This window comes from Botryllus schlosseri, chromosome 1 (assembly GCF_051294905.1).
Source record: "Botryllus schlosseri isolate E-star chromosome 1, Bs_hap1, whole genome shotgun sequence".
NCBI lineage: Eukaryota > Metazoa > Chordata > Ascidiacea > Stolidobranchia > Styelidae > Botryllus > Botryllus schlosseri.
In genome coordinates, this window is record NC_137236.1 from 30,357,926 (window position 1) to 30,374,001 (window position 16,076).

General features: G+C 40.8%; 1 protein-coding gene across 4 annotated transcripts in view; it reads right to left on the minus strand.

Moving 5' to 3' along the window:
- LOC145447095 (uncharacterized) overlaps positions 1 to 16,076 on the minus strand; it is a 97,900-nt gene that overhangs the window by 57,324 nt on the left and 24,500 nt on the right. For all 4 annotated transcript variants that reach the window (XR_013917460.1, XM_080325531.1, XM_080325525.1 and 1 more), the window contains exons 13-20: positions 12,471 to 12,537; positions 12,322 to 12,408; positions 7,281 to 7,410; positions 5,115 to 5,272; positions 2,077 to 2,258; positions 1,443 to 1,568; positions 299 to 403; positions 19 to 237 (exon numbers count right to left, since the gene is read on the minus strand). Coding sequence is in view for 3 of the 4 variants with exons in the window: in XM_080325531.1 (XP_080181657.1) it covers positions 19 to 237; positions 299 to 403; positions 1,443 to 1,568; positions 2,077 to 2,258; positions 5,115 to 5,272; positions 7,281 to 7,410; positions 12,322 to 12,408; positions 12,471 to 12,537 (1,074 nt within the window). In the remaining variant the exon portion in view is untranslated. The remainder of the gene's footprint in view (positions 1 to 18; positions 238 to 298; positions 404 to 1,442; positions 1,569 to 2,076; positions 2,259 to 5,114; positions 5,273 to 7,280; positions 7,411 to 12,321; positions 12,409 to 12,470; positions 12,538 to 16,076) is intronic.

A 16,076-nucleotide genomic window follows, 5' to 3' on the forward strand; every position in this document is an offset into this window, starting at 1 on the left:
AATACTTACTATACATACCTATACAAGATGACGTAGGTTGCAAGCATGAATATAAACGAAAAGAAGTTAACGAGTAGCAAAAATAGCGAATATCCCCAAGCCTGGTCTTCACGCCGATCCGGGAACAAGGTTGGAAGGCATACCGTATGACTCGAATAATAACCGAAATTGTACTTGACCGTAATGTTCGGATTTATATCTGCGATATCATTCCTGATCTTACTCCAAGTCGCGAATCTAGCAATGAAGACATGGTGCAATTGTCACGTAATATGTTTCCAACACTCTCTATACCTACCCTGGAACGTTGGTCCCACTCACAATATTCCGCATGGTCAGCAAACCAGTCATGTATTGCAATTCATTGTGAGTTAGGATTTTAAAGATCGGGTTCTCGGTGAATCTAAAAAATGGGATTAGTGAGAAGTCATAGAAAAAGATCCAGGAGCATTGCACGCATGAAACAGTGGCGAGATATCATAGAGGTACGTTTCACAGCTGCAACACAAATACGTTACGGGTTCGAGTCCGACGCTCCGATCGAGGTCGACTCCAGAATTCCTACCAAACTGTTGGAGGTTTATCGAGGCTCCTTCTCGCCGCGTGACCCGCAGCAGCGCTGTCTTGAAAAGTCGAGAAGAGGGCCACGCTACAAGTCGATCAATGTGGAATCAGAGTAAGAAATATCAACCCGTTATAAAATGACCAATGTAGTAGTGTGGAGCGGATCGACAAATTCTCTGGTTCTACTTCGATCCTGTCTTTTAAAGCTTTGGTCCGACTCCTAGGCCGGATTCTAGAAATGACCGGGATCCGGTCCGAAAACCCCGATAGTAATTATATATACTCACAGGATGGTATTGAATATTGATTGAAACAATGCAAATAAGAAATTAAAAACTCAAAGATCGAACCCAACGCTTTTCTGAGGTAACTATGTCAACTTGAACTTAGCATGTGGTTTATTTCCATTAACGTTTCAATTTAACTATTGATTCGTGGGTGGAAGAGGATAAAGCTGTCATATTTTTAGTAAAAAGTTTGATCCGGCTCCGACCGTATCAGAAAAAGTACTGATCCGGATCCGACAAAAAATGAGAAAATCCGGCCGGATATCCAATCCGGCTCCGGTCCATGCTCCGACCTATAATGTAGTCGGAACACCATGAATATCTAACAACAACGACAACACGCATCAAACTAGATATTTCCAACTGTCCACCATCGCAGTGATACTATACTAGGGTTACATTCAAAAACAGGAAATGTATATTTAACCATACTGGAAGTTATCCGAACATTTGAATACCAATGACAAATATCATGTGAAATATTGATATGCGAGACTGCAAACTTTAGAAGGGATCGTCTTACTCGCAGAGATGAGAACAGCGATAAACGCAATAATTAAAGGCACTGCGGGTATTTTAATATTGACTTACGCAATGCTGCTCACGAAGTAGTCTTCAAGTTGCGGAAAGAGCGGTATTATTCCGAGCAACACCGATATCACCCATGTTGTCAATATCGCCCCGATCGCGTATCGCATATTTGGTTCAGCAAACGGCCTGGCAATTACAAATTTACATACATTACTCCAACCTCCAACTTCTGAGAATGAAGTCTGCTCTGATATTATCTGACCTTGATTTTTGTATTAGTTCTTGTTAATTTAGAATTTAATTCAATTTTCAAGTTTTTGACGAATTCAGTAATTCTAATTCGAATTTCTAATTTGGAAAAAATAACTATGATTCTAATTTTAATTTAATTTGAAAAGCTAAAAATTTTATAGTTGCTCAATTCTGCACCTGAGTGGAGGGACTCGATTCTGAGTCGAGTATATTTGAATCACCTGTTATTACGTCATAACTGCCCTTGGTAATATTTATTGCACACATACTATGGCGATGCATATCGCATATTCAGGTCATTTGCGCCACGAAAATGAATACTATCATATTCATTGGTCTATGATTTTTGTGCGCTTTGCTATTGCTATTGGACTCGGATTCAAGAACTCAAATCGCGCTGCCCGGCAATAAAGAACACCACGAATTCAACAATAATTCTAACCTCAAAACAGACTGCAAACGGTGAACTGCGATCAGAACCATCGTGAGAACAGATTGCTCCGAGCCTATCACAAGTAAAACTCCCAACGCGGAGCAAGCGCCGCTGCTTCGCCACTCGCGGTCCACCAGGCAGTAGTCCTTGTTCAGCATGGTAGCTTTTATGCACACAGCTAACGTGTAAACCTTAATTTGTATGGATGTCATTCATTTGTGTACTGCTACCGCAGCAGTAAATATGAAGATATAATACGAACTTGAAGGGTATGAAATATCAAACCGCAGCTGATAATAGGGGAGATGTGGTACCGATGGATCAAAAATTGGAAAATGATCGCTGCCCCAAAAATGTTCAGCCGAAAACAGCAGGTCTTTTGCTGGCTCAGCACTTTGATATAAGCTCTGCCTATCGCGCACATATACATGAATATCCGTCTTTTCAAAAAATATTTATGGACGTTCAAAATTTGTTGCTCGAACGTGTCATCGGTCCCCACCCGGTGGGTCCAATGGCAAACGACCCGAGAACCTATGACACATATAGCCTAAATACCTCAGATGTGACAACTTTTCTTGCTCAGTACTATAATCTAAGCTACAGTAAGCCAAAGAAGAATGTTTGATCACAACCGTCAAGAAATAGAGTACATATTAACTCAAATGTTGTCATAAAATCACGTTTCGATTTAGGGTCGGACTTATAAATTTGAGGGTACATACATATTGCTCGAAAATCGACAGTGTGTCTTCCAAATACCTCGTTATAGCGATAAAACATCATATGCAATTATTACATACAGATTTTCTATAACTAGGCATTTTTCATTTGTTTTATGCTTAGTATGCTTGATTATTTTGCTTGATTTGGCTATTGTATCATCGGTCCCCACCCTACGAATTTTATACATGAATCGAAAAAAATTCTACTCAAGGAAAGTACTGAAATAATAATAGGTGCCATTACGTAGCCTGATACAAGCCCTACACTTCACAATAAAAATGATTGCTGGTTTGTTCGTGTTGAAGGTTACAAAGAAAAATGTATATGTCGATATAAATTTACTTTAGACCCTCCAAAACAAAACACATCTGTGAGAGACCCCATAGCTCGCGCACGTCGATTTTTTTTTGTATGTGAGGAAAGATTTTGCCAGCAAGCAATTGTAGAAAAGTTCACGGAGAGTAGGGGAGATGTGGTACCGATGGATCAAAAATTGGAAAATGATCGCAGGCCCCAAAATGTTCAGCCGAAATCAACAGATCTTTTGCTGGCTCAGCACTTTGATACAAGCTCTAGCTATCGCGCACATACACATGAATATCCGAATTGTCAAAAAATATTTAGGGACGTTCAAAATTTGTTGCTCGAACGTGTCATCGGTCCCCACTCGGTGGGTCCAATGGCACACGACCCGGGGACCTGTGACACATATACCCTAAAAAACTTAGATGTGACTACTTTTCTTGATCAGTATTATAATCTAAGCTACAGCAAGCCAAAGAAGAATGTTTGATCGCAACCGTCGAAAAATATAATAAATATTAACTCAAATGTTGTCATAAAATCACGTTTCGATTTAGGCTCGGACTTATAAATCTGAGGGTACATACATTATGCCCGAAAATCGACAGTGTGACTTCCAAATACCTCGTTATAGCGATAAAACACCATATGCAATTATTACATAAATATTTTCTGTACGTAGGCATGTTTCATTTGTTTCATTATTAGTATGCTTGATTATTTTACTTGATTTGGCTATTGTATCATGGGTCCCCACCCTACGAGTTTAATACATAAATCGAAAAAAATTCTACTCAAGGAAAGTACTGAAATAATAATAGGTGCCATTACGTAGCCTGATACAAGCCCTACACTTCACAATAAAAAAGATTGCTGGTTTGTTCGTGTTGAAGGTTACAAAGAAAAATGTATATGTCGATCTAAATTTAGTTTACACCCCCCAAAACAAAAAACATCTGTGAGAGACCCCATAGTTCGCGCACGTCCAATTTTTTTGTATGTGAGGAAAGATTTTGCCAGCATGCAATTGTAGAAAAGTCCACGGAGTGTAGTCATGGAATAATCATAGAGAATTTTCGAAGTATTTTCGGTCCCAGTGATCCATCGGTACCACATCTCCCCTACTTATCATTTCAATACGGATTATATATATTTTAAGCACATTCGTAAAAGCGCTATTCGCTCAGTATTGTAATCGCCTTCTTCAGGGGCTGATGCGTTTTCGCGTCATGTCATTTACGATAGACTTACGACAGCGATTTGCGTGAAAACTTGAATTTCTCTTACATTTGAAACCATATTTTTATTTGTAAGTCGAATGAAGTTTATGCGAAACTTTGGAGAAAAATGGACATTACCAAAAATATACAGGTAATTCTGCTCACAGCCCTGGAACCCCACAAAATCAGCCTTGAATTTTGGATTGTGATGGAGTTATACATTGTGAAGCAGTAATGTTGTCTGGCTCTTGCGCCTGAGCTGCACTCTCGTTTATCATACAGCATTGTTCCGTGACTGTACATGTGCATGACTCCATCACAATCCAAAATTCGAGGCTGATTTTGGATGGTTCCATGGCCGTGAGCAGAATAACATTTATATTTTCGTAATCAGTACAGCAGCAGCTTTCCATTGATACCCGTTTAATCAAATTTTGGGTCAGCAAAAATGGACGTGACATTGCCTTGTGTCAAATGGAAAGTGTGACGTAACCCAAATGCAGTGAGCCGATCAATCTGGCTGTGTCCACACCATTTAGAACACCATGATTGCATTGTATGGTACACTTGGTGGTACACCCACAGTTTCGAACACTAAACTGGGTCGTTTTGGAGAAATGGATTTGAAAAATCTGTTTGATTCGGTGATTTTGACACGAAATGATAGAACAAAAGGCCATAAACAGGTTCAGTACGTGTGCAGATGACAAAGCCTGTTTGAGTTCTCCGAGAAATGAGAACTGCTTCGTCACTGTCCAGTGTCCACCTCTGATAAGCGAAAAATGACTTTTTTCTCACCCCAACAAGAAAATCTGACAATGACAAGCTCAAAATCAGGCGATTGCTGATTTCAACTCGAGTTGTAAGTTTGCTAGAATTTTTCTTGCCGCTCTTGGTGATAATGCTACGTGCTGTCAATCCAAATACAGCAGCACATCCAAACACTGCTGCCAAGCCTGAAGAAACAGGAATACATTGCTCAAATCTGAGGTATCAAACTCGAAGCCTGCGAAAAAATGTTGTGCGGCCCGCGTCAAATTCTGGATTTCCAGGTATTATTTGACAATATATTCAAGTGCACATATCTTTTTTCGGATTTTAAAAGTGAAAATCCCCTTTAAAATTGCTCCAAAATCCTGAGACTTCACTATCGCATCACTTTGAAACGCTAAAATACGGTGGGAGATCGCTTGCATGATTCATAATTGGTGACTGAAAACTGTGACCTGAACTTGACCATTCGTAGAAATACTTGTACCAAGACTGACTCCGTGACAGAATCGTAATGGATTGAGTGGACTCGAGGCAAACGTTAAGATCAGAGAAGGTCTTCTGACTATATAAACACCAAGGCTTGGTTACAGTCATGGATGCAACAAACTATCCGCGTATATCATCAGGGCCGTAACTGCCGCACCGCCCTCCCAGGGGCGCGCTCGAAGGGACCACAAATTATTTCGCAAATCAATATCAATTAAATCACCCGTTAGGTCCGCAGAGACAAATGGCAGGACGAGTTCACTGCAGAGGAGGGAGGGCACCACTACCGGATGTTGCGACCATCTATATCAACAGTGGCGCCAGATTCCTGCCCAAATCGCCTATATGAAAGAATCCTGTTTCGCCTCCAAACTGGTCACTGTCGCCTTGCGGCACACCTGCTCAAAATAGGGTGCGCCGACTCCCCCCTTTGTAATGTGTGTTACATCCCCGACATGGTTGACCGCACACTGTTGCATTGCAAAAAATATGACGTTCAACGAACATTTCTTGCCGACGCATGTACCACGCTCAATGTACCGCTTACTTTAACCAATTTACTTACTATGCGGCAATTTGTTACCCCGGTCGCCGAGTTTATTTCATTTCATGTAACTTGTATATACAATTTGAAGGTTATTATAAACCTATGTCCAAGAGCACGAAAATTGAATCCTTGATAACATATTTTGTCCGTGGTCAACAAGGCCGGAAACGGCGACACGCGCCACTTAAAACTCCTCATTAATATTAATAATAATATTAACATCAATTAAATAGTATTTTGTAAATTGGAGGAGATTTATGCAACTTCAGCTTTTTCCTCGCGCTGAGCGCGATTTCATGAACTGAGATATGTCGATGGGTACCTCCACGCGCCAATAAAAATATGTATGATTCATAAAAAAAAATAGACATTTCGACGCCAGCCATTACCGCTCCACTTAATAAAACCCAGGCTGAAAATTCCCGCTGCATGTTGGACGAATTCATCGATATATATACATGTCCAATTGTCCATTGTCCGTATAGGCGCATAGATGACCAGCGCGCTTGCACTTGCAATATGAGCCTCATACAGTACATATGCGACCCGGGCACCCGCAGAAGAAAATGATGCGCACCATGAAGAAATGCCAGTTTGGAATCGCATGCGGCTCACAAAAGAAGTTTTACTTTTATTTTACTCTGGTACCTTTGGACGATTCCAATATATTTTGCTTATATAGAAGTAACGACATGAAACAAAGTAATCATTAGCAGGCCCGCCCGAAGATATATATTTAGTAATTACGTGCCCTAAATCTTCGAAGTCACTATGCTTATCTGTCCCCATATTTAAAGGTAAATCAAACGCTTTTTGATAATTTCGTCCCGCCAAGTTAGGCCTACTTCGAAATAGTACATAGCATACCCAATGGGTATTACCCATATTGATGCTGCGGACCGCTGCGTCAACAAAACTAGGAAATTGGCCCGCAAGCACATTTGAGTTTGAGTTTTATATGTTCCTATAATAGCCTTACTTTTTCCATTATTTATGACTTGAATTACACCAGGCCATGGTGACACAACTCATAAACTGCGAGCCAAACACAGTCCATTTCTAAGTGATGAAAAGATAGGTGTTCAATGTTCATGCGCATATCAATGCACATGTCATTTGAAAATTCTCTCTACATATCAATAGAAAAAACAGCTTACTAATGATCCAAGCTACAGCAAGAACAGCTTTGTTCGCTATCATAGACTCTTCGTCCGAGAAGGCGCTGTCGATACAACCTTGTTGGCATTCGTCAGATCCCGCCTCGCAGTCTTGGACTCCATCACATATCTGAAATCAACACTTATCTTTACATACATATTCCAGCAGGTGTTTCATAAATTAAAAGACACTCCGTGACATACCCGACACACTCAGTACCGCATGAACCAATCATGTCTACGGCTGAGGTATATCAATTGGCCAATGGACATACTGTTAATAAGGCTGGGCAAAATCGAGTACCAGAGTGATTCGATTCTGAATCACGTTTTACGCTTCGAGTCGAGTCGAGTCGAGTCGAGTATTCGAGTATCATTCATTATGACGTCACAGCAGTATGTACTATGTCAAAGTTCTAATATTAACCTTTTATGTCACCACAAAGACATACGGCCTGTTATCTGTGACATTAAACCTACTTCGGTATTTTTTCGACCATACCGATTTCATTGCACTTCTTGACAATGTTGTGGTATGGTCATGACTTCGGAAATGTGTCATTTTCAGTAACGTTCGTAGCTTTGTACTATGTCTCGTATGCTGCGACACGGTCAATCAAGATTTCAAGACTTCTTCAGCGGAAAATAGTCTAATAACCAGTGTTGGGATGACTCGAGTCATGACTTGACTCGAGTCAGACTCGAGTCAACTTTTTCGTATGACTTGACTTGACTCGAGTCACTTTAGAAAAATGACTTGACTTGACTTGACTCGAGGCTTTAAAAATGCGCATTGACTCGTGACTCGGAGCAAAATTTACGAGTCAATTTCAAGTCATCAAGTAAACGGTGTCGAATAAATCACTGTATCTTGTGTAGGCCTATGTTCGGATTGTTCGAGATACGCCGGTGTCACTTGTGAGAGCAGCCAGTCATTCACTGATCGTACGATACACTGATCCTCGATTGTTAGATCACAAATAAATAGACCGCAAACTAAAGTATCACAGCTTGCGTTGTCGTAGTAGTAGTAGTAGTAGAAGAAGATTACTCTAAATAGAAATGTGTCTCTGTTTCTTAGACGGATCAATGCTTACGTTGCGAAGTGCTCACCTTTACCAACCTTTATGTATGATTTAAATCAAACAAATATAGTTTGGGCGTTTATTTACTCACGGATGTATAGATGTTGATTATGTCCTATATTTTGGCTGATAATAACTGACTGTAGCATGTCACTGTACAGTTACTCACGTATTTTATTAACAGTTCTACGTGTGCGGGAGTGATACAACGTCTTTTCGCAGGTATATTTAACTAGATATTCGTTATTTTATTCAAGATAAATGATCAGCATTGATTAATTAATCTGTCTTTCACACAGCTAGCAAAGTGTAATGACTTTGAATCATCACCAGGCCTGTTTATTTTTGGATATTGGGTTTTATTTTTGGAGATTCTCCAAAATTAAGAATTGAAAACATCCAAAAATAAGCTTATTTTGGATGATGTTTTTTCAAGTTTTTTAGTAAAATGCACGAGTTAGAGCAGTGTAAATACTGTTGAAACAACCAGGAAACTCACAAACACACACAAAAACAGCATGTGTGTGCGGCCTCCAAAACGCTACAAGTACTTCCACCCACTGGAAGGATCAGAGGCGACACGACAAGGGTTGAAGAGGCGGCATGGTATGAAATCGTGCGAGTGCGGTGCGGGCGGGACCTTTGTAACGCAGGCCGAATACCGCCTCCTCTACGACAATAACTTCGTCCACACGATGATGGGACTGAATGGCTACCTCCAACGGCAACAGGACTTGATCCAGGAAAAGAAAAGTATGAGCCCCAAGTTTGTAGACACATGTTGGTTGTCAATTAAGAAGATGACCACTTGGTTGACTAGACACCGTACCAAACTCCTCGGGGTTATAAACGATAAAGGTCCGGCCTGTGCACCTCCGCTGCAGTAGTGGATCCAACTAATCGTCCTCGAGCGCATGGCCACAGAGCTGAGCACCACCGTCACAAAGATTCTGGGACTTGGCCATCTGATCGTGGAGCATCAGGATGAGCTCCATCGCCTGGTCGAACGCCTTCGATCTCGGTTCCCAGCTGAGGACTGGGACAATGACACTCGCGGCAAGGAATTTCCTCTGGTCAGAGGGTGCTGGGCTATCAAGTTCACTGAGTCACGCAATTTCGTGGAGGATCAGAGTGTGCACTGTGCAGTCCTCGACCTTCTCGAGAATATCGACGAAGAAGATAAGTAGTCCACGTTCGAGGCAGCCAGGAGCCTTATAGCAGGGCTCATCGGCGGCATAAAGAAAATTGAAGTTGCCGACAATGAAAGGGTTCTGCCCTGTCTACCACACCAAGTGGTGCAACCTCGTAGACTGGACAGAACAAACACTTGCTGCTCTTTTAGATTCTAATAATATAAACAAAAGTGATGTAAGCTACTTTATTTGCAGCTCAGTGAATTGATCGACAAACACCGGGGTGGGCTGTCGAACAAGTGGACACCTGAGTAGACACAGAATATCGAAGACCAATTCCAATCCATGCCTGTCCGATACAAAATGGACGTCACTTTCAAGCGCATTATTGACGAGTGACAGTTCTTTGGACCCACATGGCTCGATGTTTCCCACAACTGCGACGGTCGAAGCCGATTTCTCGAAAATCAACTGGGAGAAAGGTCATTACCGGGCGTCACCCACTGATTTTTATTTGGAGGGTATTCTCCAGGACAAAGACTTTGTGGCGAAAGTATTAGAAAGTTAGATCAAGATCACTGATGATGTCGATGTGTTGAAGAACATGAATACATGATAATAACATACTTTCGGTGAAGTTTTCTATGTAGTATTAGGGCTAAAAACACCTTGATTTCTTATTTTTGGAGATTCTCCAAAAATAAAATTTGAAAACATCCAAAACTAAGCTATTTTTGTTATTTTTGGAGAAATCCAAAAATAAACAGGCCTGATCATCACTCATACATCGAAAATTCAATTTGACTTGAATTGTGACTTGACTCGTGACTTGACTTGACTTGACTCGACTTGACTCGAGTCACCTCCAAAAAACGAGTGACTTGACTTGACTCGAGTCACTTTTGAAAATCGATTGACTTGACTTGACTCGAGTCAAAATCTGCAATGACTCGAGATGACTCGTGACTCGAAGGTAGTGACTTGATCCCAACACTGCTAATAACTTCAATTCTCCTTAGTAAATTAACTCCCAGTTGCGAGGAGCGTATAATTTCAGTACTAAAAAATATAGTATTTTACTGCTCGACTCGAATCCTTAAAATTAATACTCGATTCAGATTCGAGTACTCGAATTATTGTGCCCAGCCCTAACTGTTAATTGTGCTCTCGGGAGTGAACAATATTCCATAATGCAATCAGAGTTCCATTGGAAGTAGAATATAAATTTCCGACCCATTACAAGTCGAAGTAGCGATTTCACAGACTTGTCAAACAACTGCAAGTGGAAATGGAATATGAAAGTCGGAAGTCCAGTACACGTAGCTTCAAAAAAGATATTTCTTCGCAGTGTCGAATACTTTCTCGATTGCAATTACGCATCTGGGCGGCTAGCGCAAAAGGACTATAAGTATAGGCTACCTATACTATAAATAGTCGGGTTTCCATATTTTGAAATACGGAAATAGGAACACTTTTTAAAGTCCTAAAAGTTAGTTTTCCCAAATCGTTAACAGCTGATTTTGACATATTTATTGGAAATCTTGTTTTGTTGAACAATGAAAAAAAGGTCATCACTAGGGCCAGTTTTTGCAACTTTTGTAACTGTTTTTAAAAACTTCTGTCAGCTTCCTAAACACTCAGAATTATGTAGTATGGTGTTTTAAGCTGTTTGGAGAAATGTCATATCGCAACTTTTTGCAACCTTTCTTCATTTTTTCATGCAACTTTTTGCAACTCTTTTCGGTTTTTCATGCAACGTTTGAAGCGATTTTTTAGGTAACTGATTTTTTACTGGATATATTTCGCTAGATCGCTTGGTTTGTTTGTCTGTTTGTTTTTTGGGGTATTCATGGTGTTTGTCGACTACTATGGTCATTTACGCCAGGCCGATATTCTTCTTATTTTCCGTAACTGCCGACTTATAGCACGGCCCACCTCTAGGCTTTTGTAGGACACCGCTGACGCGGATGAGGTGGCGAGGAGGAGCCTAGGTAAACCTCCAATACTTAGGTGTCGGAATTCGGAAGTCGACCTTGGTCGGACTCGAACCCACACCCATTGGTGTTGCAGCTGCGGATTATACCATTGCGCTATCTCGCCACAGATCGCTTCGTTAGTTCACTGTCATTTACATTTCAGATTCTTTCTGATTTGACGTATATTCAGGCCAGACCGACAGAAATTATTTTTACACTGGGTCAATTTTTTCAGGCTTTTGATTTTGTTGAAGTCGTCAACATCAAGTTTTGCTGCAGTGCCTTGGATACGGAACGATTCGAGTATCTCATATTCTAATGATTTCAAGGAACTGGGCCATGAATGCAACTTTTTACTGCAACTTTTGTGAAAGATAAGTGCAACTTTCCACGGATTTGACTGCAACAAAACCTTGCCCTAACATCACTATGATTCGACTCCCGAATGACCCGTTAGAACGTCCGCAATACCCATTTTGTGTCATTTATATCTATTTTCACTTGACCCTGTCCATTAGCCTAGCTGTAAAACCTGTAAAGGCGTCATCGGAGGATATTTTCAATTTTCTGAAAAAGGAGGATGACTGTTCCAAAGGAGGATGTTGGTAACCCTAGCAAATAGGTGCAATTAGATTTAGTTATCATGACACGGAGGCTATTTCGCCTCGCCCGGCTTTTGTGACAATTTCACTCATAACAAAGATGAGAACATCTCTAAAAGATTGTCTAAAAAATGGCTAAGCGGAAGTGGAAGTTCAGTCTGAGAATATAACCACTCAAGAGTAAATAGTGCAAGCAGCCAATCATGTTTGCGTGGGTATTCCAAAAAAGTGTAGGATATACTCACGGCTTCGTCCGAAATATAACTCAAACTGCCAGCATCGTTACAATAAAAATGGGAGCAGTTGCGCTCGTCTGAGCCATCCGGACAATCCTAAAAATGACAAGCGGACCTCTGTGAACAACATCCATCTACGATGTACTTGCTAGCGTTACGTCTTGTCTGTCGCATATCTTTTCTGGTGCGATATTCGGCAGTGGTTCGTCTTGTGAGCAGTAGAACCTGCACGGATAAGAACGATTTCATGTTGGCCAAGGTTGCACGTACAACCTTTTAGACACACAGGTAAAATATATAACAAAGTTTAAGCGCGGTCTTTCTAGGAGTTGCAAGGTCCACCATCCTTTTGAGAATTGGTAACGGTTATGACGATGCTAATCAATCAAGTTCGCAATCGAGCTACTCATAACAACATCAATAAGCTGACGGGAAATCGCGATTCGCGTTATAAATTAGGGTTATAGAATAAGATTTGTCAACAACATTAAATGTGGCAACGAACTTATATGCATATCATATTGATCTTAGTGTTCACGAACATCCTCTTACCAGAGATGAGCGGATTTGAAATTTCTATGTCCTAATCCAATCCAAATCCGAACCCTCAAATCCAAATCCTAATCCTAATCCATAACTTTTTCATATTCAAGTCCATGTCCAATCCTAATCCGATTCCAACTGAAAATTCAGAAAAAATATTAATTTATGCAATGGAGGGATTCGAAAATTTTCTTTCACAGCCAACGATTCACTTGATTCAAGATAACTTAGTAACCATAAGTACATTAATAACTGATCTGAATAAAGTTTGTCGCCATTCGGCACACGACATTTCAATCTCCCAGAAAATAATTAAATCCAATCCAAATCCTAATCCGTTCCGAAAAAAATGTCTAATCCAAATCCAATCCAAATCCGACAAAATTTCACAAATCCTGTTTTTTCAAAACCTAATCCTAATCCATGCTCATCTCTGCCTCTTACCCGCTTGAGCTGTGATCAAGCGTATCAAACTATAAACGACACATCCATTTCGCCGGTGGCACACCATTCAAAATCGACTCGGCTGTTTGGGACGCAAAACTTACGCCCGCACGTTGCACAGCACTGATGCTAGCTGTTGCCAACATGTCAACCCCAGTATAGGCTATAGATAGGTCAACATGTAAAGTCTACTTTAAATGTATGTGGCTCATGGTGAGTCCAAAAACACTTCAAGTCGTAACGATTCGACTAGTAAATTTTTACATGCAGTATGCGCATTGTAAAGTTGCATATTGCACGGCGCACGTTGGACGAGTGCACAATATTTGGATCAGCGCCGCGAGTATGCATAGTGAAACACAGAACATGTTTAATGGATGTAAAGGCCTGTCGTTCGAATCGTTTGCTCTAGAACAGGGGTTCTGAAATTGTAGTGAGAGTAATATCTTGCCTCGGCATGGGAATGCGAGTCTAGAAATGATCTCCAATAAACTGTGAGAAATTGTATACCACGGAAAAATGAGCTTGTGCAGAGGAAACAGCTGAATCTCACAAATCAAATTATGCCTTTCTGCTATGTTCATTGGTGCTATGGATATTTATGACGTCAATAACAAATGAATATTGTTACAGTTGATTACAAGAGGTCACTCTCACTCGGTATCCAAGTAGTAGCCTACACAAGGTAGTAAACCGAATTAGCGAAGTATACGATATCGGAAAAAAGTTTGAATAATACTGATGTAGAGACTATAATAAGCTATAGCTGATATGTATATATATGTGCAATTGTGATTTAATTTTTAAACATGTCTCTTAATAGCATGCCTCTCGTATATCATGGCAGCAAATCTACTGGTGGATGTTGCGCCGTGTAGGTCTACAGCAGGGGTTCTCAACCCGCGGCCCGCAGACGTCTATTTTGCGGTCCGCGACATCTTTCATTATAAACGCAATTGCTACTGACACGATGTTACATTAATTTAGCTACTTAGCTCACTTATCGCACCGTCTATGTCTCGTTTAATTACTCATTCTTTAATGTATTCTGGTTTCTTGATATATGCTCGAGTGTAGATTGTTATTGTTTTGAATCGGTATTCGGCTGGACTCTAGTTCAAGAGAATTCCGTTGTGTAGTACACTCTTAAAGGGTGTTTCACTCAACAAGAACAAGGAACGGGAAATTAAACGGCGGGAACTGGGTTTGTAACTCCGTTTGGAACAATCAATTTGCTTTCTCAGATATAAATGGAAAACCGATGCTACATATTTGTCGAATAACAGTTTTCGTAACGAAGCGTAGAAGCTTAAAATTATACCACGACACTCTCTTCTGAAGTTATACGTATCGCCTGATGTTAGAAAAAACATTGCTAGCTAGGTGTCAAGCCCACCAATCTTTATTTCGGGGCATTGTTAAAATTGTCGACTATATTACAGACGCATGGTTTAAAATTGCTTGGAATATCGTTAAACCCATGAAATTTGCCAAAGAATGTGTGATGTCAATATAAAACGAATATTCGCTGCTTCCGATACTTAACAGCAAGGACAACATCACCTGACAAATTTTGAAGTTACAGTTTTCTGTTTCAACCGTGACCAGAAGAGTAACAGCAATTTCAGTCGATCTTTCATCGCATGTTCTGAAATACGTTGACGCGTGGACTACTTTAGCCTAGAGCATCGGACGAATCCACTGACTCGACAGACATTACAGGGCGAATTCATTATCTGGGGGCTTTCTATTAGAGTGGAAATGCTGGCAGGGCAAACGCGGGTAGGGACCAGCGAAAAACATCAACTTTAAAACGCTGAATTCTATCTGTATTCGTGCAGGGCTCCGCCCATTGAAGGAAAGGAGTAGGGTTGATTGGTTTATTCAAAAATGACCCAAACGCCAGACTTCTTCTCATATCACTGAGAGCTCAAAGTGATAATGGCCTCTGTAGCGAAAAAGTTATCGGAATTTTATACTTGCTCCCTCACGCATTGAAACAGAGACTTCGGTTCTCTGGTGGAAGGGTTTGAAGGTGCATATACTGACTTGACAACTAATGCAATGCACGCTCAATGACGGGACATGCTTGCGCCGCTGAATGATAATATTCGCAGAAAAAAAAACTGGAATCTGGCGAACTCTGTCCGTTAATGCTTTAGAATGCATAAAAATGTACTAAACGCCCGTATACGACTGGTAAGTAGGCTATACTAGCCTAAATTTAATAATATCCCAGTATATACATGGAAATGATGATCTGCGGCCCGCAGCGTCTTTCGCTGTTAAAATGCGGCCCGTTATACGAGGGAAGTTGAGAACCCCTGGTCTACAGTGTATAAGCCTATTAGTTAGGTGTGGTGTTATGATATGCTTGATTGATCATGCGATGGGTTTCCGGATTGTTTTGATGACAGACAAGCATGTGGTCTGGTGGAATACACTTCGAGTCCGACTTGTAAAAGTATCTGTCTAAGTAGACAGCTAGAAGCTTAGTGATAATACTACATGGTGGCAGCGGTGGGATTCGAACCCACGCCATCGAAATGACTGGTGCCTAAAACCAGGACACCGTCAAGAAGCCAACGGTTCATCTGAACCTACCGGAGAGAATCCCGCGAGACGACCCTCGAGAATTAGAAATCCGCCACAACGATTTATTGAGCAATATTGATCACACACAGGTTTCAAGATCAGGGGCAGAATAATCCCCTAACCTGTTGTACACCTTGGGAGTAGTCTACCTCCCTGGTGACTCTGTCTGTTAAGTGCAAATG